Source organism: Triticum urartu, chromosome 2 (assembly GCF_003073215.2).
Source record: "Triticum urartu cultivar G1812 chromosome 2, Tu2.1, whole genome shotgun sequence".
In the NCBI taxonomy this organism is placed as follows: Eukaryota; Viridiplantae; Streptophyta; class Magnoliopsida; order Poales; family Poaceae; genus Triticum; species Triticum urartu.
This window is the reverse complement of record NC_053023.1, coordinates 631559208-631584105: the sequence shown is the minus strand read 5'-3', so window position 1 is coordinate 631584105 and position 24898 is coordinate 631559208. Positions and strand designations below refer to the sequence as shown.

The 24898-nt window shown below is 44.6% G+C and overlaps 1 protein-coding gene across 2 annotated transcripts; it reads left to right on the top strand.

The window, feature by feature from the left end:
* Positions 1-18661: 18661 nt before the first annotated feature.
* Positions 18662-24657, top strand: LOC125539300 (SPX domain-containing membrane protein OsI_17046). 2 transcript variants are annotated; one of them, XM_048702723.1, is made up of 12 exons: positions 18662-18871; positions 18968-19139; positions 20869-20943; positions 21023-21143; positions 21297-21608; positions 21709-21816; positions 21906-22360; positions 22501-22817; positions 23010-23182; positions 23491-23681; positions 23869-24002; positions 24106-24657. In XM_048702723.1, exons 3-12 carry the CDS (start codon positions 20891-20893, stop codon positions 24342-24344), a joined length of 2103 nt encoding a protein of 700 aa, XP_048558680.1. In that variant the 5' UTR covers positions 18662-18871; positions 18968-19139; positions 20869-20890; the 3' UTR covers positions 24345-24657. The 2 variants fall into 2 exon arrangements, with proteins under 2 accessions (XP_048558680.1, XP_048558678.1); XM_048702721.1 differs by having other exon boundaries at positions 18962-19139.
* The last annotated feature ends 241 nt before the right edge of the window (positions 24658-24898 follow it).

The window sequence follows — 24898 nt, the reverse complement described above, 5'->3', positions numbered from 1 at the left end:
CCTCTAAAGCCCAATAAGGCCCATATACTCCCCGGCGAATTCCCATAACTCTCTGGTACTCCGAAAAATACCCGAATCACTCGGAACCTTTCCGATGTTCGAATATAGTCGTCCAATATATCGATCTTTACGTCTCGACCATTTCGAGACTCCTCTTCATCTCCTCGATCACATCCGGGACTCCAAACTACCTTCGGTACATCAAAACACATAAACTCATAATATAACCGTCATCGAACTTTAAGCGTGCGGACCCTACGGGTTCGAGAACAATGTAGACATGACCGAGACACGTTTCCGGTCAATAACCAATAGCGGAACCTGGATGCTCATATTGGCTTCCACATATTCTACGAAGATCTTTATCGGTCAAACCGCATAACAACATACGTTGTTCCCTTTGTCATCGGTATGTTACTTGCCCGAGATTCGATCGTCGGTATCTCAATACCTAGTTCAATCTCCTTACCGACAAGTCTCTTTACTCGTTCCATAATACATCATCCCGCAACTAACTCATTAGTTGCAATGCTTGCAAGGCTTATAGTGATGTGCATTACTGAGTGGGCCCAGAGATACCTCTCCGACAATCGGAGTGGCAAATCCTAATCTCGAAATACACCAACCCAACAAGTACCTTCGGAGACACCTGTAGAGCACCTTTATAATCACCCAGTTACGTTGTGACGTTTGGTGGCACACAAAGTGTTCCTCCGGTAAACGGGAGTTGCATAATCTCATAGTCATATGAACATGTATAAGTCATGAAGAAAGCAATAGCAACAAACTAAACGATCAAGTGCTAAGATAACGGAATGGGTCAAGTCAATCACATCATTCTCCTAATGATGTGATCCCGTTAATCAAATGACAACTCATGTCTATGGTTAGGAAACATAACAATCTTTGATCAACGAGCTAGTCAAGTAGAGGCATACTAGTGACACTCTGTTTGTCTATGTATTCGCACATGTATTATGTTTCCTGTTAATACAATTCTAGCATGAATAATAAACATTTATCATGATATAAGGAAATAAACAATAACTTTATTATTGCCTCTAGGGCATATTTCCTTCACATGTCATCTTGCTTAATGCGTTACCCTGTTCTTATGAACTTAATACTCTAGATGCACGCTGGATAGCGGTCGATGTGTGGGGTAACAGTAGTAGATGCAAAATCGTTTCGGTCTACTTGTCGCGGACGTGATGCCTATATACATGATCATGCGTAGATATTCTCATTATTATGCACTTTTGTATCAATTGCTCAACAGTAATTTGTTCACCCATCGTAATACTTATGCTATCTTGAGAGAAGCCACTAGCGAAACCTATGGCCCGAGGGTCTATCTTTTATCATATAAGTTTCCAATCTATTTTTACTTTGCAATCTTTACTTTCAATCTATATCATAAAAATACCAAAAAAATTATCTTATTATTATTATCTCTATTAGATCTCACTCTCGTAAGTGACCATGAAGGGATTGACAACCCCTTTATCACGTTGGTTGCGAGGTTCTTATTTGTTTGTGTAGGTACGAGGGACTTGCATGTAGTCTCCTACTACATTGATACCTTGGTTCTCAAAAACTAAGGTAAATACTTACGCTACTTTACTGCATCACCCTTTCCTCTTCAAGGGAAAACCAACGCAGTGCTCAAGAGGTAGCAGGTTGCGAGGTGTTGTTATTTGTGTGTAGGTGATGTTTGCGTTGTGTTGCTTAGTTCTCCTACTGGTTCGATAACCTTGGTTTCTTCACTGAAGGAAATGAAGGAAATATGCCCTAGAGGGAATAATAAAGTTGTTATTTATATTTCCTTATATCATGATAAATGTTTATTTTTCATGCTAGAATTGTATTAACCGGAAACTTAATACATGTGTGAATACATAGACAAACAGAGTGTCACTAGTATGCCTCTATTAGACTAGCTCGTTGAATCAATGATGGTTATGTTTCCTAACCATAGACATGAGTTGACATTTGATTAACGGGATCACATCATTAGAGAATGATGTGATTGACTTGACCCATCCGTTAGCTTAGCACGATGATCGCTTAGTTTGTTGCTATTGCTTTCTCCATAACTTATACATGTTCCTATGACTATGAGATCATGAAACTCCCGAATATCGGAGGAACACTTAGTGTGCTATCAAACGTCACAACATAACTAGGTGACTTTAAAGATGCTCTATAGGTGTTTCCAATGGTGTTTGTTGAGTTGGCATAGATCGAGATTAGGATTTGTCACTCCGAGTATAGGAGAGGTATCTCTGGGTCCTCTCGGTAATGCACATCACTATAAGCCTTGAAAGCAATGTGACTAATGAGTTAGTTACGGGATGATGCATTACGGAACGAGTAAAGAGACTTGCCGGTAACAAGATTGAACTAGGTATTGAGATACCGACGATCGAATCTCGGGCAAGTAACATACCGATGACAAAGGGAACAGCGCATATCGTTATGCGGTTTGACCGATAAAAATCTTCATAGAATATGTGGGAGCCAATATGAACATCCAGGTTCCGCTATTGGTTATTGACTAGAGACGTGTCTCGGTCATGTCTACATAGTTCTCGAACCCGTAGGGTCCGCACGCTTAACGTTCGGTGATGATCGGTATTATGAGTTTATGTGTTTTGATGTACCGAAGATAGTTAGGAGTCCCAGATGTGATCATGGACATGACAAGGAGTCTCGAAATGGTCGAGACATAAATATTGATATATTAGATCACTATATTCGGACACCGAATGAGTTCCAGGGGTCACCGGATAATTATCGGAGTGCTGGGGGTTATTGGAACCCCCGGGGGGACTAATGGGCCAACATGGGCCTTAGTGGAGAGAGAGAGGTCCGGCCAAGGCAGGGCCGCACGCTCCTCCCCCTCTAGTCCGAATTGGACTAGGGAAGGGGGCGGCGCCCCTCTTTCCTTCTCTTCTCTCCCTCTCCTTCCTTCCCCCCTTCCTCCTCCTAGTAGGACTAGGAAAGGGGAGTCCTACTCCTACTAGGAGGAGGACTCCCCCCTCCTTGGCGCGCCTCCAAGGGTTGGCCGGCCTCCCCCCTTGCTCCTTTATATACGGGGGCAGGGGCACCCCATAGACACACAAGTTGATCATTGATCCCTTAGCCGTGTGCGGTGCCCCCCTCCACCATAATCCACCTCGGTCATATCGTCATAGTGCTTACGCGAAGCCCTGCGCCGGTAAATTCATCATCACTGTCATCACGCCGTCGTGCTGACGAAGCTCTCCCTCGACACTCATCTGGATCAAGAGTTCGTGGGACGTCATCGAGCCGAACGTGTGCAGATCGCGGAGGTGCCATACTTTCGGTACTAGGATCGGTCGGATCGTGAAGACGTACGACTACATCAACCGCGTTGTCATACCACTTCCGCTTACGGTCTACGAGGGTACGTGGACAACACTCTTCCCCTCTCGTTGCTATGCATCACCATCATAGATCTTGCGTGTGCTTAGGAATTTTTTTGAAATTACTGCGTTCCCCAACAGGAAATGCCTACCATCGCTGCGCTGCATCATCCCTTCCTCTTTGGGGAAACAAAGTGGCATTGGAATCCAAAGCCATGTAAGTTCGACTTGCTTGAAATTGTCATCATTTGTATTGCTTGCTTCGTTTCTTGCATTAACTTGAGTGATTCTTTTTTGCAAGATGGGGTTGGATGTCATTTTGTACCAACAAGTTGATAAAAATTCATTCACTATGTGTCATTGTTGGTTGAAATTGAATGAAAAAACAAAGTGTTGCATCCTCTAAGAAGAGCTCAAGAACCCGATCGAGAAGATGAAGAACAACGGTGGCTCAATCTCCCATCAATCTATTGGATTGGATGACGACCACTAGCCAGGTGGAGGGGTGGACATTTATATGCACAGTTAATTAATTGTTATTTCGGTGCACCCCTCGGGCATTGCCTCATGGAGATCAGATATGATGTAGCCCCGGGGGCTGGCCTCAGAGTTATCACTTTGATGCATCATCTGGTCCGACTTCAGAGAGCTCACTTGGATGCAGCCCTTGGGCATTGCCTTAGGGGGCGCTTTGATACAGCCTTGAGTCTGACCTAGGGAGATCAACTGGATGAAGCCTTTGGGCCTGTCCACAGGGAGATCAATATTTAGTGCCTCGGCGCACAACTCACCTTGTGTTGCGGGTGATGAGTAGCCATCGAGCGTTGCTTGGAAGACTTGTCAAATAACAAACTCATGATGGAGTAAAATATGAAGCTTTAACAATGAAAGTGGACTAGAAAATTTTGTGCTTCTAGCTCGGTGATGCCATGAGGTGGAGCCTCGAGCCATATCCGATGAGGTGGAGACCTCAAGCCATACGGGACAAGGTCGGAGTGGCGAGTCCAGATTCTGCATAGCCCATCACGATGAGGCCAGATTTCACAGAGCCAGTCATGGGGAGGTCAGATTCCACGGAGTCAGACGCAATGAGCCTAGAGAGGTGAGGCCGGATTCCGCTAAGCCAGATGCGATGAGGATGGAGTAGTGAGTCCGATTTCCGTGAAGCCGGTCCAACTAAGGTTGTGGTTTGTAGGGTGTAAAAAATTTCTTGTGGTCTCGATCTTAGGCAAACCTGCGAACACAAAACAGTGCGGGTCGGAGTGAAAAGTTCTTTGTAAAATTATTTTATACAAGGAAGATAATCTGGGAGGTACCGCTCAGGAGATGAGATCCGGGTAGTGACATCTGCCGGGGAGATCTGCGCAATGAGGTCCGTCAGGGTGATCCGATCTCCACAAGAAAAAACATGTCAGCATAGTACCTATGTGTATAACCCCAACTGGTGCCTCAACTGATGATTCATATTATGGCAACATCCCTTGATAGGGTTGCTCATGGGCAAGAGTACACAGAGGATCAAATTGGGTGCACATGAGACAAGGATTTACCCAGGTTTAGATCCTCAAGGTGAGGTAATATCCTACATACTGCATGTCTGGTATATATTATACTAGTTGTTTCGCATGAGAGATGCTTGTTGGTAGAAGGTACCCTCTCAGGAGGCCCTTACCTCCCCTTATACAGGTGGACAAGGGGTAGGGTTACATGGGCCCAAGTCAGTTTACACAGTAGAGTCCTATTAAATCTACTAGGTACACGTCTTGGAGTACAAGTTGTTGGCGTCGTCGGAGCTGAGGCCGGATCTGGAAGGCCATCCTATGAGGCCAATTTTGAACGTTGGTCTGGGGAGGCCGGACTTTTGGGTAGGTCAATTTTGTGAGGTTAAACTTCTAGACTATTGATATACCCTGGTATATGGCTGTCAGAGATGATGTTGCCGCAGGAGGGAGTGGTAGGTTGATGGAGGTGATCGCGATGAACTCATAGTTGAAGTACCGTTCTAGACAACTTTATGCATGGATTTTTTTGAAAAAACGAGCCTCCTCGTCGATTTCTATTAAATAAACTCAAATGTCTATTAAACCATCAGAAAGAAAAGAAAAAAAACTACCACAAATGTTGAGAGATCCCAGACTAGCTGAGCAATCTCGCCAGCATGGTTAACTCTAGACTTCCAAGAAGAGAGGGGATGATATCTAGGTGACCACGCAAGGCTCCCAGTATGATAGAGGCAAGGTACCGATCTTTTGATGAGATGATAACTATCGATTTGGGAAAGAACAACTTTGACAATCCTACTACAAACGTGCACGACGTTGTGCCTTAGCAATTGCTAAGCCAATCTCTTGAGGTTACTGATGATGCAGGAGGCATGATCAGCCTGACCACGAAGGTCTATTCCTGCACGCAATCGAAGAACAAGAAAGAATATGATAAAAAGCAATCTAAATATTGTGAATATGGATGAAGTATTGATAAAAGTGGGGATCTGAAAGCGGTCTTGGCCTAGTTGTTGGACATAAACGAAGTACACACGAAGTTGAAATGGCTAGCTTTTAACTAAACAAATCCCAAAGAAAATGCTACTAGATTGATATACTTATATAGGACCAAGGGGTGGAGGCCAAGGAGATAGGACGACGTCCCAAGGCAGCCTAACCCTAACCCTAGGTCGTACAAGTCCCATGGGCCCAAGTGGAGGTGACGCAAAACCTTTTGACTTAGTTTGACTCGGATTCTGGTACAACGCTGGACTATTTCAGTGATTTCTCCACTCTCTTGATGAATTTGAAGGTGAATCCAATTGTGCTGGAAAGTTCACGAGACAAGCTTTCTAACAAAAAAAGATTTACTCTATTCGGAGTCCAGATGCAAAATTTGAAGGCGTTTGAAGTTAGGTGTGTTTATGCAGTCCGAATCTAAGTCCAAAACATGGGGGACTTAGCATGTGTCTTCTCTTGGGCCAAAAGCAACGTGAAAGGACTTCTTGAACATCACCTAATCATCTCATTTTTCTTTATATTCACACATGGTTTGTATAAGTGTCCAATACACTTGCAATTAGACATGACATAAAAGTCGGCGGGGTATTTTTGTCGTGGATAACAGAAATAAAATATTGCATAGTTTGTATTAGAAATCACCTCACAAATATGCATGTATGCAATATTTTTGGTCGTATCCAAGGTAGTCATGTCCTCATCACAGCACCCGCACCTTCAACGAAACACGATAAAGCATTTTTACATCTCAAGCATATTGAGATTGAATAGTCTCTAGACTCCAAACAAACTGGGAAAATAAAACAGATAAAAACCAACAAGGGAGCTGATAGATATAATGCAGTAGAATCCTAAGAAGGCGTGAGCTATGAAGATTTTAGTCACAACCAATCCTAGGGACGGTTGGAGCCCATTCATGCTTTTGCTTTATATCTTCTTCATCACTTTCTTGATTGTCTCCACTCCAATCTCAACGCTTCTCGCCCCTTGGGTTGTCTGTAAGATTTTCCAATTCATAAGTAGCTGGCACATGCTATAATTATAGATGCAGGATCATCGGGAATTTTTTTCACAACACATGCAATATTCCTAGTCTTCCATTAAGTCCAGGAGAGAGCATCCCCCTACCATAACAATTTGTGAAGATGAGGGGGGGGGGGGCTGGTCTAGCCATCCATGGATATGATCATGAATGTCCTTAGCTGGTCTATCTAGATCAAAAGCACATAGTATAACTCTCCATGCGAACTTGGCAAGACTTCTGTAAAACAATAGGTGTTTTATACTTTCAGGTTGACTACAAAAATATCATTCACTACAGGAATCTAGTACTTTGCCGTCTGCCATATCGGACGGCAAAGGCAAGGTTGGCGGATGGCAAAGGGCTCCGGCAAAGATAGGATCGACAAAGGCCTTCCTTGCCATCTGTTTTTTGCAGCGGAGGGCAAAGAGGCTTCACATCCAGCAAGATCAAGAGCTAGAGCTATGCATTAGAGAGATCAGGAGGGGAGCAAGGAGAAGCTCACCAAAAGGAGTTGTAGTCGAAGCAGGATGCAGCCACACCATCACTATGGTGTGACCAGCATCACAACCAACACCACCACAACAAGCCGAAGCTTGCCAGAGAGCACCACAACGGCGGCGCCAGTGAGAGCACGGGCACGAAGGCGCCAACCAGGGGCACCGCAGCACGGAGGCGCCACCCAGGGGCACCACCGCGCCACGGCACATCCAGCACCGCTGGAGGATCCTCACAACGACCGGACCTAAATGCGGTCCGTCCACTTTGGTTGCACATGCCAAATCAGTGATGAATGAGCTACTTTTCCCGCACAGCAAGCAAACACTCCATTCAATAGAAGAAAGGTCGGTTTACAGAAGCAAAGATTAAAGGTAGAATGTTCAGAAGCAATGAATGATCGATTTGGCATAAGCAGGACCAAACCAAAACCATGGCAGAAACTAAATTGACAACACATGATGATGCCTCCGAAGTAGACAAGGACAGCACAAGTTTTACCTATACACAACACAACGATCACTATATGAAATAGTAAGCATTTATAGTTTCCTTGTGTTTGATTGATTGACACTCATTATTAACAAGTCAAGTTAAATCCCTGCAGCATATGTAGTAAGGACCCTATCAAATCGAGCTAACCATGGCAGCCCTCAAGCAGAGTAAACTGATTTATGGCACAATTATAGAAGTGAACAACTGAGTCCTCCTCAACCATTATTGCATATGCAGCAAAAACAAGATTGATAATTTTTCTTGTTTGGGTTAGAACTTGAGTGGACGTGTGCAAGGCAGGAAAAGAAGAAATCCAAGAGGGGAGGAGAGGAGAAGGGGCGGACCTGGATGGTGTTGGGGCAGTGGTGGAGCTGCGTCCTCCACGGCGTCCTTCCCATCCATGGCGTCCTTCCCGTCCATGGCTTCCCGGCGTGATGGATCTGTGAGGGAGAGGAGACACGATGCGACGCGGTGAGAAAGAGAGGGATGGATGTGACGAGGAGGAGTGAAGAGACTCACCTGAGTCACCGGAGCAACACCGGAGCCACGCCGGTGATGTGGTGGCCGAAACCCTAGCCGCAGGGGAGGGTCACACGTGGTCGCAGGAGGACGCGCGAGTCAGATCTGGTCAGAGGGGATGGAGGAGCGGGGCGAGGGGGTCACCTGGGTGTGCTGGGCGCCGTCGAATCCCGTCGGAGCGTGCCGAAATCGGCCGCCATAGGTGCTCGTGCGAGGGAGAGGGAGAGACGAGCGGGAGAGAGAGGGGAGAGAGATAGAGGAGGTGGGGGCCGGGCGGAGAGAGGGGAGACAGAGAGAGGAGGTGGGGGCAACGATTTTCTTTGTACCCGCAAAAAAAGAGATAGCCCCACCTCTTTGCCGTCCGCCAGCACATGGCAAAGATTCTTTGCCATCTGCTGGCAGACGACAATGAGGTGGGGCTGGTGGGCCGTTACAGCACTGGTATCCACTGGGCCTCACCCATCTATTTGTCGTCTACCAGCAGATGGCAAAGAATCGTTGCCATCAGCTGGCAGACGGCAAAGAATTGGCTGATGGCAACTGGCATCTTTGCCGTCTGTCAGTTCTTTGCCGTCTGTTTTTTGCAAGTAGACGACAAAGTGCCTCTTTGCCGTCTGCCATCTGACAGCAAAGAACTGGCAGACGGCAAATAAGCTGATTCCAGTAGTGATTGATCATTCTCAGTACAACCTCTTTTAAAGAGATCGTCTTTTTTGTTAATGTTATTTCTCAAAATTAGCCACAAGAAGATTTAATCTTCAAACCTCTGTTTGGATGTAGACATTGAAGGGCTTGGCATTATATTGGCTCTAATGCCAACTATCCTAGGACATTGGTATTGAGTATCATTGCCAATTTTGTTATTTGGTTGCATAAAACATTGGTGGATGGAATCAAACAGGCAACCAATTCCAACTTTGTGTTTGGATGTAAAAAGTGTTGAATTTTGTTTGGTGTCTCGTGGGGCCTAGACAAAAAGTATCGGAGTCGTGGCGGTGTAAGGCAGGATCAGCTGCAGCAGCTCCCAATGGACCAGTGGTGACGACGCTAAGATGAGTAGCGGCTGCACTGTTGCTACTTGTGATAGGCGTTGGGATTTTCCCGAAAAAGGAAGGGTGATGTAGTATAGTAGTAGATAGTATTTCCCTCAATTAAGAACCAAGGTTTATCAAACCAGTAGGAGACACCACACAAAACTTGATAGTAGTACCTGCACACACACACACACAAAGCAAATATTTGCACCCAACGTGGGCAAGAGGGTTATCAACCTCCTTGTACTCATTAATTGCAAGGATAAAATTTGATAGTGGTGGACAAGTAAATAAAAAATAAAGATAAAGATAAATAAATTGCAGCAAATATTTTTAGGGTTTTAGTAAATGTAAAGTGAATGGACCCAGAGGCCATAGTGTTCACTAGAGGCATCTCTCTCATGAGCATCGTAGGGTGGGTAAACAAATCATTTGGACAATTGATAGAATAGCGCATAGTTATGATGATACTCATGGCATGATCAACATACAAACATCAAGTCCGTGACAAGTAGACTGTTAATCTTACTAAATCTACTATTATTACTCCACCCCCTCGACCGCTATCTAACATGCATCTTAAGGTATTAAGTTCATAACAAACAAAGTAATGCTTGAAGCATGATGACATAATGTAGACAAAATTAAATCAATTATTATGATTGAACCCCAATGTTTTACCCTTAGTAACAACAATACAATACCTTTCTTGCACCTCTTCCTGTCATAGAGTAAGGGCACTGCAAGATTTGAACCTATTACCAAGCACCTCTCCCAATGAAGATAAATCAATCTAATTGGCCAAAGAAGACGAATAGATCGGAGAGAAATACAAGGCTATAAAATCACACATAATAAATCTTAGAAAAGACTCAATTACTTTCAATGAATAATCTGATCATAAACCCACAATTCACTGGATCCCAACGAACACACCACATGAATTATGTCGAATAGATATCCGGACAGATCATTGCATTAAAGATCAAAGAGAGAGAGAGAGATAGAGAGAGAGAGGGAGGGAGGGAGGGAGAGCCATCTAGCTAATGCTATGTCCCAATAGGCCCTGTGGGCACTACTCACATATCATCATGGAGGCAGCAAGGTTGATGAAGATGGCCTCCGTGATCGATTCCCCCCTCCGATAGAGTATGACGGAGGCCTCCAGATGGGATCATGGAAGAACAAAGACTTGTAGAGGCAATAAATTTGTTTTGTGTCTCGCTCTGAGGGTTTTTTGGAATTTAGAGAATCTGTAGCACTGGAATTAGGTCAGACGGAGCCCGATGAGGCCCACAAGCTCAGTTGACGCACCCCTTGAGCTTGTGGCCCACCTGCAGGTCTTCTGGCCCTCTCCCGAAGCTTCCAGGGTCTCTTCTGGTCCAAAAATCACCGTAAAGTTTCATCGTGTTTGGACTTCGTTTGGTATGGTTTTTCTGCGAAACAAAGAAATAGGCCAAGAAAATAGGAATTGGCACTGAGCACTAAGTGTAACGCCCTCGATGCGGCTATATCTCCCACGTGTCGAAGCACGAATTAGAGGCATAACCGCATTGAAAGCAATGTTGCAAGTGAGATAATCTTCGCAAACAACCCATGTACATAAATAAAGGAGAAAGGTACATAGTTGGCTTACACTCGCCACGTCACACAAATACATAAATAAGTCATTACATTCATCCAATTACACTCAAGGTCCGACTACGGAACCAAAATAAGATCAACCCCCAAATGCAACAAAGTCCCCCAATCGCCCCAACTGGGCACCACTACTGATCATCTGGGAAAGACACATAGTAATGACGAGAGTCTTCATCGAACTCCCACTTGAGCTCGGTCATATCATCTGGAGCGGCATCATCGGTCCCTGCATCTGGTTTTGGAAGTAATCTGTGAGTCACGGGGACTTAGCAATCTCACACCCTCGCGATCAAGACTATTTAAGCTTATAGGTAGGGTAAAGGTATGATGTGGAGCTGCAGCAAGCGACTAGCATATATGGTGGCTAACATATGCAATTGAGAGCGAGAAGAGAAGGCAAAAGCACGATCGAACAACTATGATCAAGAAGTGATCCTAGAACAACCTACATCAAGCATTACTCCAACACCGTGTTCGCTTCCCGGACTCCGCCGAGAAGAGACCATCACGGTTACACACGCGGTTGGTGCATTTTAATTAAGTTAAGTTTCATGTTATCTACAATCGGACATTAACAAATTCCCATCTGCCCATAACCGCGGGCACGGCTTTCGAAAGTTCAAATCCCTGCAGGGGAGTCCCAACTTAGCCCATCACAAGCTCTCACGGTCAATGAAGGATATTCCTTCTCCCAAGACAATCCGATCAAACTCGGCATCCCGGTTACAAGACATCCTCGACAATGGTAAAACAAGTCCAGCAACACCGCCCGAATGTGCCGACAAATCCTGATAGGAGCTGCACATATCTCGTTCTCAGGGCACACTCAGGTAGGTCAAGCTACGAGTAAAACCAGCCCTTGAGTTACCCCGAGGTGGCCCCACAGGCTGCCCATTTTGGACCAACACTCAGAGGAGCACTGGCCCAGGGGGGTTTAAATAAAGATGACCCTTGAGCTCCGGAAACCCAAGGGAAAAGAGGCTAGGTGGCGAATGGTAAAACCAAGGTTGGGCATTGCTGGAGGAGTTTTATTCAAGGCGAACTGTCAAGGGGTTCCCATTATAACCCAACCGTGTAAGGAACGCAAAATCCGGGAACATAACACCGATATAACGGAAACTAGGGCAGCAAGAGTGGAACAAAACACCAGGCATAAGGCCGAGCCTTCCACCCTTTACCAAGTATATAGGTGCATTAAGATAAACAAGATAATATGGTGATATCCCAACAATAAACATGTCCCAACAAGGAACGATCTCCAATCTTCACCTGCAACTAGTAAGAGGGGCTGAGCAAAGCGGTAACATAGCCAAACAACGGTTTGCTAGGACAAGGTGGGTTAGAGGTTTGACATGGCAATATGGGAGGCATTATAAGCAAGTGGTAGGTATCGTAGCATAGGCATAGCAAAAGAGCGGGCATCTAGCAAGCAAAGATAGAAGTGATTTCGAGGGTATGGTCATCTTGTCTTCAAAGTTCTCAGAGTTGCCTTGATCCTCGTAGGCGTACTCAACGGGCTCCTCGTACACGTACTCGTCTCCCGGCTCTACCCAAACAAGAACAACAAGCAAAAGGGAACACAATCAACCACGTGCAATGCTCAAGCCACATGATGCAAACATGGTATGATATGCGAGATGTGATATGTGATGCATATGCATGATTTACAAAGGGAAGATTGAACCTGGCCTCAACTTGGAAATCCAAGAGTGCCACTGGAAAGGTGAGGTGATTTCGGTTGAAATCGATATAAAGATCACCGGAATCGGATGCACGGTTTGGAAATGGCAAGCAAAACAAATATGGCACCGGTCTGCGATAATCAGCACGAGACCACCTAAATGCATCAAGATAAATAAGCTACTAAACTCAAACATGACAACAAAATACATGGCAGGGATCCACTCATAATGCTTGACAAAAGATGAACACTGAGCTACGGCTAATTCACTCAATAGAAGGTTCAAACAAGCATGGAAAAAGTGCAAAAGATAACAGGTTACAGACTTAGTGAAATTAACAGCAAGTCAGGAATTTATCATCAGGAAGCAATGTTTAGAGCACGAAAACTACATGCTACAGGAACATATCATGGCAAATCAAGGCATGGCATGAAGCTACTCTAAGCATATAACAAAAGTCCCTTAGTGACCATGAGCCAAAAGGGATCAGAAAATACCATTGCAAGCATGTGAACATAGCAAAAACATAAACAGATTCAGACTTAGTGAAAAACTGGAGCATGGCAAAACAGTTATCAAGTAGGCATGTTTACGAGCTCGATGCACTCACTACGAGGCATTGCATGACAAACTAAGCATACACCCAGCAAATAGACATGGCATAGAAGCTAGAAATGGTAAGAACAACAACATAGCATGCATGGATCAACAAGAACAAGCTCGGCAAAATTGCTAACCATGTTAACAATCTACCAGGAACATTTTATAGCAAAAGTAGAGCTCGATTGACTCAAGCTAGAGTGCTCCATAATTGCAAACAAAGACACGGATGGATAGAACACAACATTATCTACAAAACATCCTTACTGATCATCCTCAAAAGAGGCACGGATCACTATGAAACAACATGAACATATGGCATAAAAATAATGACAGGGCAAGGACTTAGTGAAATTCTAAGTCCCTGAAATCAGCATCAATGAGTAAGCTACTTTGCATGCTTGTGCTAGTCACCACGAAGATCACAAAAATACATGACATACACCCCTGTAAAGATAACATGGCATTCTACAAAACACATGTAGAGCTCAGGATCATAGAATGCACACATTAATCATGGCAAAAATGACAAAAGTGCATTTGCTGAAATAGATCTGAAACTTTCCTCACATAGCCCTCTTCCAACAGCATTTCGGACATCGAGATGAGCTCAAATGAAAATGATGCAATGAGATAAAATGATGTACTCGTCGAGACGAACATTTTGATATGCTACACGCATGAATCGGAGCTACGATGAGGAAGTTATGGCATTGTCAAAGTATGCATAAAAACTAGGGTTAGGGACGAAAAAGTCAACCCCGAGATTTCGGATCTGAGATCCAGATCGGGCCGGCACTGTAGCTTCACGCGAACCGAGGATCACCGGAAACGTCGCCGGACTTGCCGAGGTCGTCGTCGCCAGAGATGGGAGAGGCGGCCGGATCCGAGGAGGGCTTGCCAGGGCAGCGGCGCTGATGGCGGCGGTGGCCTCGGGCGGCGCGGGCGAGGTCGGTGCGGCGAGGTGGCGAGGAGGGTGCGGCAGGGCGCGCTGGGCCGCGGGGGCCGGCCACGGGCCGAGCGGGCCCGCGCGGTGCGGCGAAGTGGGCGCGGGCGGTGGCCAATGGGAGGAGGGCACGTGGCAGCGGACGGGCGGAGCGGACGTGTCCGGCCATCCGGATTTCGTCCGGCGGCTGGAGGAGGAGGGGGGCTAGGGTTTCGTCCGTGAATTGAAAAGGGGGGGGTTCTATTTATAGAGGTAGAGGGAGCTAGGAAGCTCCAAATGAGGTGCGGTTTGCGGCCACACGATCGTGATCGAACAATCTAGATGATGGAGGAGGTTTAGGTGGGTTTTGGGACACTTTGAAGGGGTGTCGGGCTGCAACACACACGAGGCCTTCTCGGTCCCTCGGTTAACCGTTGGAGTATCAAACGAAGTCCAAATGGCACGAAACTTGATAGGCGGTCTACCGGTAGTAAACCAAGGCCGCATGACAAGTCTCGGTCCAATCCGAAAACGTCTAGCACCCACACACGAAAAGAGGTAGAAAGGACCACCGGAGGACATAGGAGTGCCGGAATGCAAAACGGACAACGGGGAAAAAGCTCGGATGCATGAGACGAAGATGTATGCAAATGAATGCACATGATGACATGATATGAGATGCAAGACAAAGACAAAACACATGGAGACAAAAACCCGACAACGAGGAAATAGAATAACTTAGTGCCGGAAACGGCAAGAGTTGGAATACAATTAAGGTAAATTACATCCGGGGCGTTACACTAATTTAATAGGTTAGTTCTCAAAAATGGTATAAAATCGCATAAAGCATATAAGATTGATAATATAATAGCATGAAACAATAAAAAAATATAGATACGTTCGAGACGTATCAATTGTGATGAGGCCTCGAGCTCTCCTCTTCCCCGCGCCCTCCTACCACCCCTCTTCACCATTTTGTCTTCTTCCTTGTGATCTCTCTCCTACATCTAATTGTTGCATCTCCCTCTGGCAACACAACTACCATGCCTCTAAGAGACCCAGTAATGGGGAACTCATAGATGTGGCCAACTGGCACACTGCTCCATCGCCATGGCTGACCGCAGAAGAAGCAAGGTATATTAGAGAGAGGGGCGATCGGGGAGGGAAGGGACTAGATGAATTATAGAGGCAAGGTGGAGCGTTTTGGTCAAGTCAATGTCCGAGGATGGCTGGAGGACCACCGGAGGGCGAGCCACCGCCGGGGTGGCGTCGCCCCGAGCATCTCTTCGGTCTCCCGCTTCCTCCAAGTCCTTTATTTCTTAATTTTATCATGGGGAGAAGTGAAGGGTTAGGAAATCATAGAATATGGATGGCTGGGGCAAATAATTCAGAAATGGGTCACTCTAGTGTTGGGGGGGCAGGTTACGATATCATGCACGGCTACCTTACCCGAATGCCCAGGCCACTCAAACAACTGTATTTTGACCAGGCCAATGCCAACGCCTAATTCTAACACCCAATAACTATATTCTAACTGGAAGCGAGGGATTTTGATTTTTTGTATTTTCCTATACCCTACCCAATCAGTTGCTTTGATCTGCAGATAAAGATTCTTCACATTAAACATTTGATTTAATTGAATCTCATCTACCATTTTCTTCATTTCTTCCATCTGAGCAGGAGTTTCTCCGCATAAGGATCTCTTGAAAATCAACAGTACCAACCACTATCCATGACAAATTGAACAATCACTTATCTAGCGAAGCAAATAGAGTAAAGCCTTGTGAATTGATAAGCAATATACTCGTCTCCAATCCATACATCTTCCCAGAATAAATTCTTCCTTCCATCTATGAAAACCCTTTCAAAAATTCTTTGAAATAGTGTATTCTCCTTCATCAAACCATGCCAGAAGTGTGATCCACCACTTTCGTCAATTAAGCTTGAAAGAGTTTTGTTTATCAAATATTTCCTACCCAAGAGTGTCTGCACATTCCCTCACAATTTTCCAAATTCCATAGCCATTTTCACCAAAAGGCTTGGGTTCATGGTATGAAGATCAATGACTCCCAATCCTCCACAGTCTTTAGACATGCACACGTCGGGCCATTTGACCAAGTGATACTTTTTTATCCCTGTTTTCTTGCCACACCATTCTTGCTCTATGAGTTTCATCTTTTTCAAGGAACCTTTGGGAGCTTCAAGAAAGGAGAGCATGTACAAAGGGATACTACTCAGGTATGCATTAGTCGAAGTAACTCTATATTCAATGGACAAGATCCAACCTGCCATTCTCTTAGTAATTTTGTCTTCAACAAAACCCCATTGAGAATTACTCATCCCCTTATTAGTAACAGAAAGACCAATGTATTTCAAACAAAGAACACTTTCATTGTAGCTAAAGATCTCCTTATAGTACTGCTCATTTGCTTTTGCCCCTCCCAAACAATAAATTTTACTCCCAAGAGAATTAATCTTGAGCCCATGAACTTGCTCAAATATACATAATATGTACTTTAAATGCCTTGCTTCCAATAAATCATCTTTCATTAGAAAATTTGTGTCATCGGCATTCTACAAAAAAGCTAGACCTCCATCGACCAATGAGGGGTAAGCCCAGATATCAATCCTTGCTATTGTGCTTGCTTAATCAACAAAGCTAACCCATCAACAACTATGTCAAAAAGTAGAGGAGCCAGGGGATCTCCTTCTCTGACTCCTTTGTGAGTAGAGAAATAAGGCCCCACATGGTCATTCACTTTGATAGCAACCTTGCCTCCCCTAACAGTTTTCGTCACCCAATCACACCAATTATGTCGCATCCCTTTTTTCTGTATCATTTGGTAAAGAAAAGACCATTTAATCATGTCATAGGCTTTTTCAAAGTCAATTTTCAATGAGAACCCAGATTGATTGGTGTGATGCAACTCATGTATGATCTCATGAAGCACCATCACACCCTCCATGCTATATCTGCCTTTAACAAAAATAGTTTGGGTATTCCTAACAACACAACTAATAACCAGTCCCAATCTATCAGCTACAACTTTGGTTAGTGTCTTGTAGCTGACATTTAACAAACAAATTGATCTAAATTTTTGAATCCTATCAGCATCAGGCACCTTTGCAATTACAGTGATAATTCCATGGTTAATCTCTCTATATCAAGCTTTTCAACTTGAAAAGCATCAAACAATTCTTTTAGATCATCCTTCATGGTCTCCCAAAAAACGTGGTAAAATTATATTGGTAAACCATGAGCGCCAATAACTATATTATGTTTCATTCCAAAGACAATTGCTTTGATTTCCTCCAAAGTAAAATATTCAGCAAACATCTTTCCATCTACCTCACTCAACTGTGAGTAGCAAATTTCATCTAATTTAATGGATGTGATATCAGCAGGCCCAAACAACAGTTTGTAAAAATCAGCAATATCAGCCACTAATTCAAGTTTAACAATGATGAGATCTCCATCATTCATCAAAGATGAGATGAGATTCTTCTTTTTCCTACCACTAGCTTTTAGTTGAAAATACCTATTTCCACCCCTCCCACCTTTCAAATTTCTTTCTTCAGAGGACGGGGCATCGACCTGTTGGCTGGGCAGCTGGGGTAGCTGCCAGCCCACCTGAGTTCAAGTCCCCGGCTCGGACGCACGGTGCTCGCGGAGTTTCTTTTATAAAAAAACCAAGAGGGTTTAGCCCTTGGGTTGGTCTCATTTTTTTTTCTTTCTTCAGAACTTTGTCTTCATTTTAACTCCTCGTCTCTAAGCAATTTATGTAATTTACTCATAAATCATCTTAAGTTGCCTTTTCCCTATGGTTAAGGGAGATCTTTGTGTGTGGATACACAATACTGTGCTGTGCACCATCTTGACATTAATACTCTTTTGTAAGAAAAAGATGGGACCCATAGATCATTTCAGTATGCGTCGATCGAACGGCGTGGCAGGTAATGGGTACAGCAGTCATCACGTAGGCGCGACAGATAGTAAAGATGCAAATCAATTATATATAACTCGGCCAAGAGACCCCGCAAACCAACAAAAAACTCGGCCAAGAGGAAAATATATAGGGAGAACATCCGCCGTTGGATTGAACCCGTCGCGATGGACGGTGGGTTCGGATGAATCGTGCCGGCCGCTCGGATTGCCGGAAAAAGAAGCGAGGAAGGAAAAGAGAACGAAAGCGGGTAAATCCTGGCCACAACGGAGAGTCCAGATGTGATCCTCGACGTCCGCAGCCGCAACACGCGGAGCGCAGGCTGGTCAGCAGCCAAAGTGGCAGCGCCGTCTCCGCCACAACCCGGAGACGCCTCGCGCTTCCGCCCCCCTCCTCTCCCTCCCTCCCCTCCCAATCCAATCTGCCGTCTTCTTCTTCTCTTCTCCTCCCACGCCGCGTGCTGCTCCTATATATAACCCCTGGGCCGCCCCACACCTCTCGTCTCTCTCCCTCTCCCGTCCCGTCCCCTCCCCCGCGCACCTGGAGCCATCATCGCACGCTTCCTGTCGAGCACACTGCCTGGCTGCCTGTCCCCGCGCGCTGAGCGTCGTCCATATGTGTGAGCAACTAGCTATCCAATCTCTGCACACCCTGCGTGGCTGATCGATTCTGTTAATGCTTTGGCCGTAAACTGATTCGCCGGTGCTAGCTGCAGGAACGGCTGCGTTGCGGCGGTTCGGCCAGGTTTGCTGATGTTCATCTAACTACCCGGGGAGAATTCAGAGTTGCCCGCAGAGAAAGAAAACCAAGAAGGAGAACCAGGGATCGACCGAGCTTCGAATTCGCCTGCTCCCTTGGCCATTGGTCGTGCTTAAGCTTGGGTCAAGGTGAGTTCCTTCTCTGAGTTTGCCTGCGTATAACTCTGCGACATTTTTTTTACAGAGCGCCGTGTTTTTTTTTTTACACGAATTTTGGCATTGCATAGTGCTTCATTCCACCTCACAAGTGCTGTTTCTCTTGCTTCCCCATAGATCCTTAGATTTCATTATTGTGCACTGTCCGGTCGTCTCATCCAACATGTGAGTTCGTTAGGATATCTGCAGACAAGTCTCCGGTGAAAGTAGATCGGTCCAGTTGCTAGGTGCATGTGTTTGTGTCTAGGTGCGGCTTAGGTGCATGTTGCTTCTCCAATTATTATTCTTCCTTTTGGTTGGTAGTCGGTACTCCATGCTCCTAACAAGAGAGCCAGATGTTTTTCCTTTCCGGCGAAGTAGGAGGTGGGGGATCAAACTAGTTTGATGCATACAACTTTGGATGAAAGATTTGATGGATATATGTGTGCTCATCCAAGTTCATCCTGTACATTCCATGGTTTTCTTTGAGTCGACCGTTCGGTCCTCAAGAAGATTTACTTTCTCCCTTCCCATCATGGTGAACTTCAACTTTCATTGCACCAACAAGCTTATAACACAAGGTAATAACGTAAGGAAGACAGCAATTTTGACCTTCCCGGCCCTGCTTCAACAACCGCTGCAAGATTTCGTCCAAAAAACAACCACTGCAAGACAAATGGACAAGTGAAAGGACTCTGTATTTTACTTTAAGAGTAAAATAGAATAAGACTTCTTACAAAGACAAGGTGAAAGAGAAGTTATTGAAGTACTCTGGGTGCCCCATGATTGATTCCGTATCCCAACAAATGAGCTCCTCTGACCAAGGAGGCCCGTCATTTTTGTCGCCACGACACATGCAGGTTCTGGGTTTTGTTGCTACCTGGCGTATCAACCTTGGAGATTAGTTTTCTCATCCGGCAACCAATCGATGGCTGCCGACGTTGAGGTGTTAATATTATCCCTGGCAGATCCGTCCCAACTTAGGACCATAGATTAATTTTGTCCAATTGCGCTCTGTTAATACTTAATACTGGCTTGATGTAGGTGCAATCAGTGATAAGTCATGCGACAGATATTTAGCACGTTTATGACTGAATGCTACAGCAGACTAAAAGTTACCCCTCTAGTGACTCATGGATCATTCTCGACACCACAATTAACCTCTGCAATCCTCCTAACATGTAGTAGTAGTTTTTTTCCTCAGTTATTTGTTCACCTTTTTTTTTCTGCAGAAGCTTTGTTCTCCTTGAGACCTACTGTTAAAAGTACTCACCGTGTGCCGTGAATTGACCCTTGGGTGGTGAATGACAAAATTGTTATGGTGAATGACGAATCTCTTATGGAGTGGACGGTTCCCTAAATTTACTTTGTATAAACAGGGAAACGGGTAGAGTGTGCTAAATAACTTCTATCTAGTTTTTATTTGATTATAATGCTGAATCGTGTGAATGCACACTGTTTATTGGCTAAATCACTGTATTCCTTATTTAGGGGGCGGCTACGTCTTAGTTGTACATCGCTATCTTTCCCTCTTTCCTACGTTAGACTGCAAGTCAATGATCCATTTGATAGCAACAAGTGAATTAATTTACTAAATATGAAAAATTCGAAAAACAATTCCCTAGACGTGCTTATTTAATACAATTGCTGTCTAATTCATACTGCCTTTGTGATGGGTTTTTTTTATGTGCCATATCATCTAATGATTTATCCTCTGTTTTAGATTCTGGTACTGAAACAGCAAGATGGTGAACTTTGGGAAGAAGTTGATGGCAGATCAAGTAGAAGAATGGAAAGGGTATGTCTGTCTTCAAGTCCTTCACAACTCTAACAAATTTCCTGTTATCTTATGAGTCATTTTATCTTTCTGTTGTTAGGTACTATATTAATTACAAATTGATGAAGAAATTGTTAAAGCAATACGTTCAACAGACCCAAATTGGTGGCAAAGATTGCGAGCAAGTTCTTAAGGAGTTCTCGAGGATTCTTGATGATCAGGTATGCAGAGAGTGATTTCTCTTGAAATAATCATACGTACAAATTTTCAAGCTACTTGTTCATTTGGTCTATCGTATCCTACACCACGAGCTTAGTGTCTTGAAATAGCATACATTGCAATTAGCTAAAGTTCTTTGGTGTTACTAAATTCAGATTGAAAGGATCGTGCTCTTTCTGCTGCAACAACAAGGTCACCTCTCTAGAAGGATTGAGGAATTGGGAGCACAGCGTGCTGCTATTATGCAACAGGTTGATACATCAAGAGTTTTCCAACTTCGTGAGGATTACAGAGATGTTGGAAGAGATCTTGTAAAGCTTCTCCGCTTTGTTGACATGAATGCTACCGGTCTAAGGAAGATACTGAAGAAATTCGATAAGCGGTTTGGCTATAAGTTTACAGATTATTATGTCACCACTCGTTCAAACCATCCTTATTCACAGCTTCAGCAAGTCTTTAAGCAAGTGGTAATTTTCTGGCATCTTACATTGGCAACAGGTTTTTCTTCTTCTTTTCCAGCAGCTAATCAGCATTTCTGTAAGTTATCATGCGCTTCTATCGATACAGGGAATTGTAGCCGTTGCAGGTGCTTTATCACGCAACCTTGCATATCTGGAACATGAGCATCGAGGAAGCTTTTTATCCATATATGATAACCCATCAGTTGTACTGCAGGTAATGTATTTCGACGGTTCCACTCTCTTTCAGTTCTATTTGCTCTGCGGTTCTGAAAGTGTGATGGTATTCTTTTCTCCAATATTCAGGACCCTATCATAGACCAGGTAAACCATGCCGTACAGAAACTCACACACGCAACGAGTTTTATGCAATACTTGGGACAACACGCACTTATCGTCCAAGACGACACACCCAGTGGATCAGAGGATAATGTCGATGATGAGAGCTACCATTTCATGTCCCTGATGCTTAACCTAGTGAACACATTTCTTTACATGGTGAACACATATATCATTGTCCCGACCGCAGACGACTACTCAGTGAGCCTTGGAGCTGCCGCGACAGTTTGTGGCATAATCATTGGATCGATGGCGGTCGCGCAGGTGTTCTCTTCGGTTTATTTTAGTGCCTGGTCGAATAGGTCATACTTCAGACCTCTAGTATTCAGCAGCATTATGCTTTTCTCTGGGAACCTGCTGTATGCATTGGCATATGACCTGAACTCCCTGACAGTTCTCCTGATTGGCCGTATACTATGCGGGTATGCAGATTTTTTTTCTCACATTGAAAAACTTACCCGTTATGAATTCATTCTTTTTTGTTTCTCGATCAGATCACATGTCATTATTTTTTGTGATTTGAGATTTTCTGAAGTAGCTCCCTTTGTCATATTGACAACAGGTTGGGTTCCGCAAGAGCTGTGAACCGTCGGTATATCAGTGACTGTGTGCCTCTCAAGATCAGGCTACAAGCCTCTGCAGGGTTCGTCAGTGCCAGTGCTCTTGGAATGGCATGTGGCCCTGGCCTTGCTGGTTTTCTTCAGACAAAATTTACGATATACTCGCTGACTTTTAACCAGAGCACATTGCCTGGATGGGTCATGTCCATTGCTTGGCTTCTTTACTTGGTGTGGCTGTGGTTTTCATTCAAAGAGCCGGAACACTTCGCTAAGGCTGCGGCCGAGGCTGCAGCCAGAACACCGCAGCCTTCTGAATCTGGTAAGCTCTCAGCCCACAGTAGTAGCTTTGCTAGTGCAAAATGTTATATCTTTTGGAAGAACAAAATGTTCTGTTTGAAAACATAAACTACGCTGGAATTCATCCTTGTACGATAACAGTGTGTGCTCCGCCACTGGCATTATGTAACATCGTCAGAAATTGTTCTAACACGAAGTTTACCTGTGAAAATAGGCCATCAAGAAAGTGCTAATTTGGAGGAAGGTCTAGCACAACCTCTGCTTATAGGTTCAGAAGAGAGGCTGGATGATAATTCGGAGGATAATGATGATGAAGATGCTAAAAGTTCCCATGAGCCAGCAACATCCTTTGCTTCAGCATATAAATTGCTGACACCCTCTGTGAAGGTTTGTTTTTCGCCTAACTGCTCTTTTTGTTTTCCCTGAACTCAAGCATGCCAAAAAGGAAACACATTATCTCCATAGTCTCATTCATACAAAAAATTCTGAACTCCATGACGTGAGGTATGGTGTCTTGTTAAAAATAATTTTATTCTAATTACTAGTAGAAGGTAAGTTGGCATCGACAAACAATTAAAAAGACACCATACCTCACTACTAAAACTATATGTTAATGTTTAGGTTTAGTTTATCTACTGAAACTACTGTCTTGTGTATTTTCCTTTAATAACTTTATATGAATGGTGATTTCTCAGGTACAACTATTGATATACTTTATGCTCAAGTATGCGATGGAAATTTTGCTCTCCGAATCAAGTGTCGTCACCACATACTATTTTAACTGGGATACAAGCGCCGTGGCTATCTTTTTAGCGATTCTTGGGTTGACTGTTCTTCCAGTAAATGCCATCGTTGGGAGCTACGTTACAAATTGGTTTGAGGACAGGTAACTATTCTTAACAAGGCATACCAGTTGTATATATGAAATCCTTCTGCTTTCTAAAAGTATTGTACTGGCCATATTGCTGTTCTCGCCTCCTTTGAACCATGCAATGCGAATACAAATGAAATGTGCTATTGCTCTCACATTGTCAAAATCATCAATTACATTGTCAAACATCTTTCTTTCGCAGGCAAATTCTGGTGGCATCTGAAATCATGGTTCTGATTGGCATTATCATGAGCTTCCGTTACACACCTCACTACTCCATTCCACAGTACGTCTCTTCGGCTCTCATCACATTCGTATTCGCAGAGGTGCTTGAAGGTACGTACAGCATAACAATCTCATAATCATTCAGCTCAGCGGCACACGTGAGATTATATCTGAAACAACCGTAAACAACCTCTCCATTGCTCACGAAATGCAGGAGTAAACCTGTCCCTTCTTTCGCGGGTCATGTCGTCGAGGCTGTCACGAGGGACCTACAATGGCGGCCTCCTCTCAACGGAGGCCGGGACGCTGGCCCGTGTGGTCGCGGACGCGACGATCACCGCGGCGGGCTACCTAGGCACGGACATGCTCCTCAACGTCACCCTGCTGCCGCCTCTGGTGATCACCATCCTCTCCATCGTCGCGACGTTCTGCACATACAACACCCTCTACTGAGGCTGACCAGTACAGTACGACCTTTTCTACTCTCTGAAGAATGTACAGGCAGTGAAAATGGTTCCCGCCCACATTGGGCTTGGGATGTTCAAATAGTGGCGATATTTGTTTGTAGACTTCATCAACTTCAATAAACTGTGTAAATGTTGCTCTGTTGCACGTCCATGTAAGAAAAAGGCGTCGTAGTGCAGTCGTACATGCATCAAACAGATGTAAATTAAGTTTTTTTTTTAATTTGTATCCCTGAACTTGCGAATTCAGATGCATTTAGTGTGTGTTGGAAATGCAGCATGGATATGATTTCTGGCGCGCACTGACAAATTTAAAGTGACAAGGTATTTCTAAGCAATCCTGAGGCTTTAATACTGAGCTCCCAACGCCCGGCTCCCGGAGTAGATGATCTAACTCCACGCGGGGCGCCAAATGCAGGCGCTGGGGCGTGTTAAAGAAACCTCGCTGGGCCGGGCCGTTTCGAGCGCGCCAGATGGGCATGCGTCAACCGTTTAGCTGGGCCATGCCAAATCCTCACACGCTGACTCGCTCCGGCCCGGCGG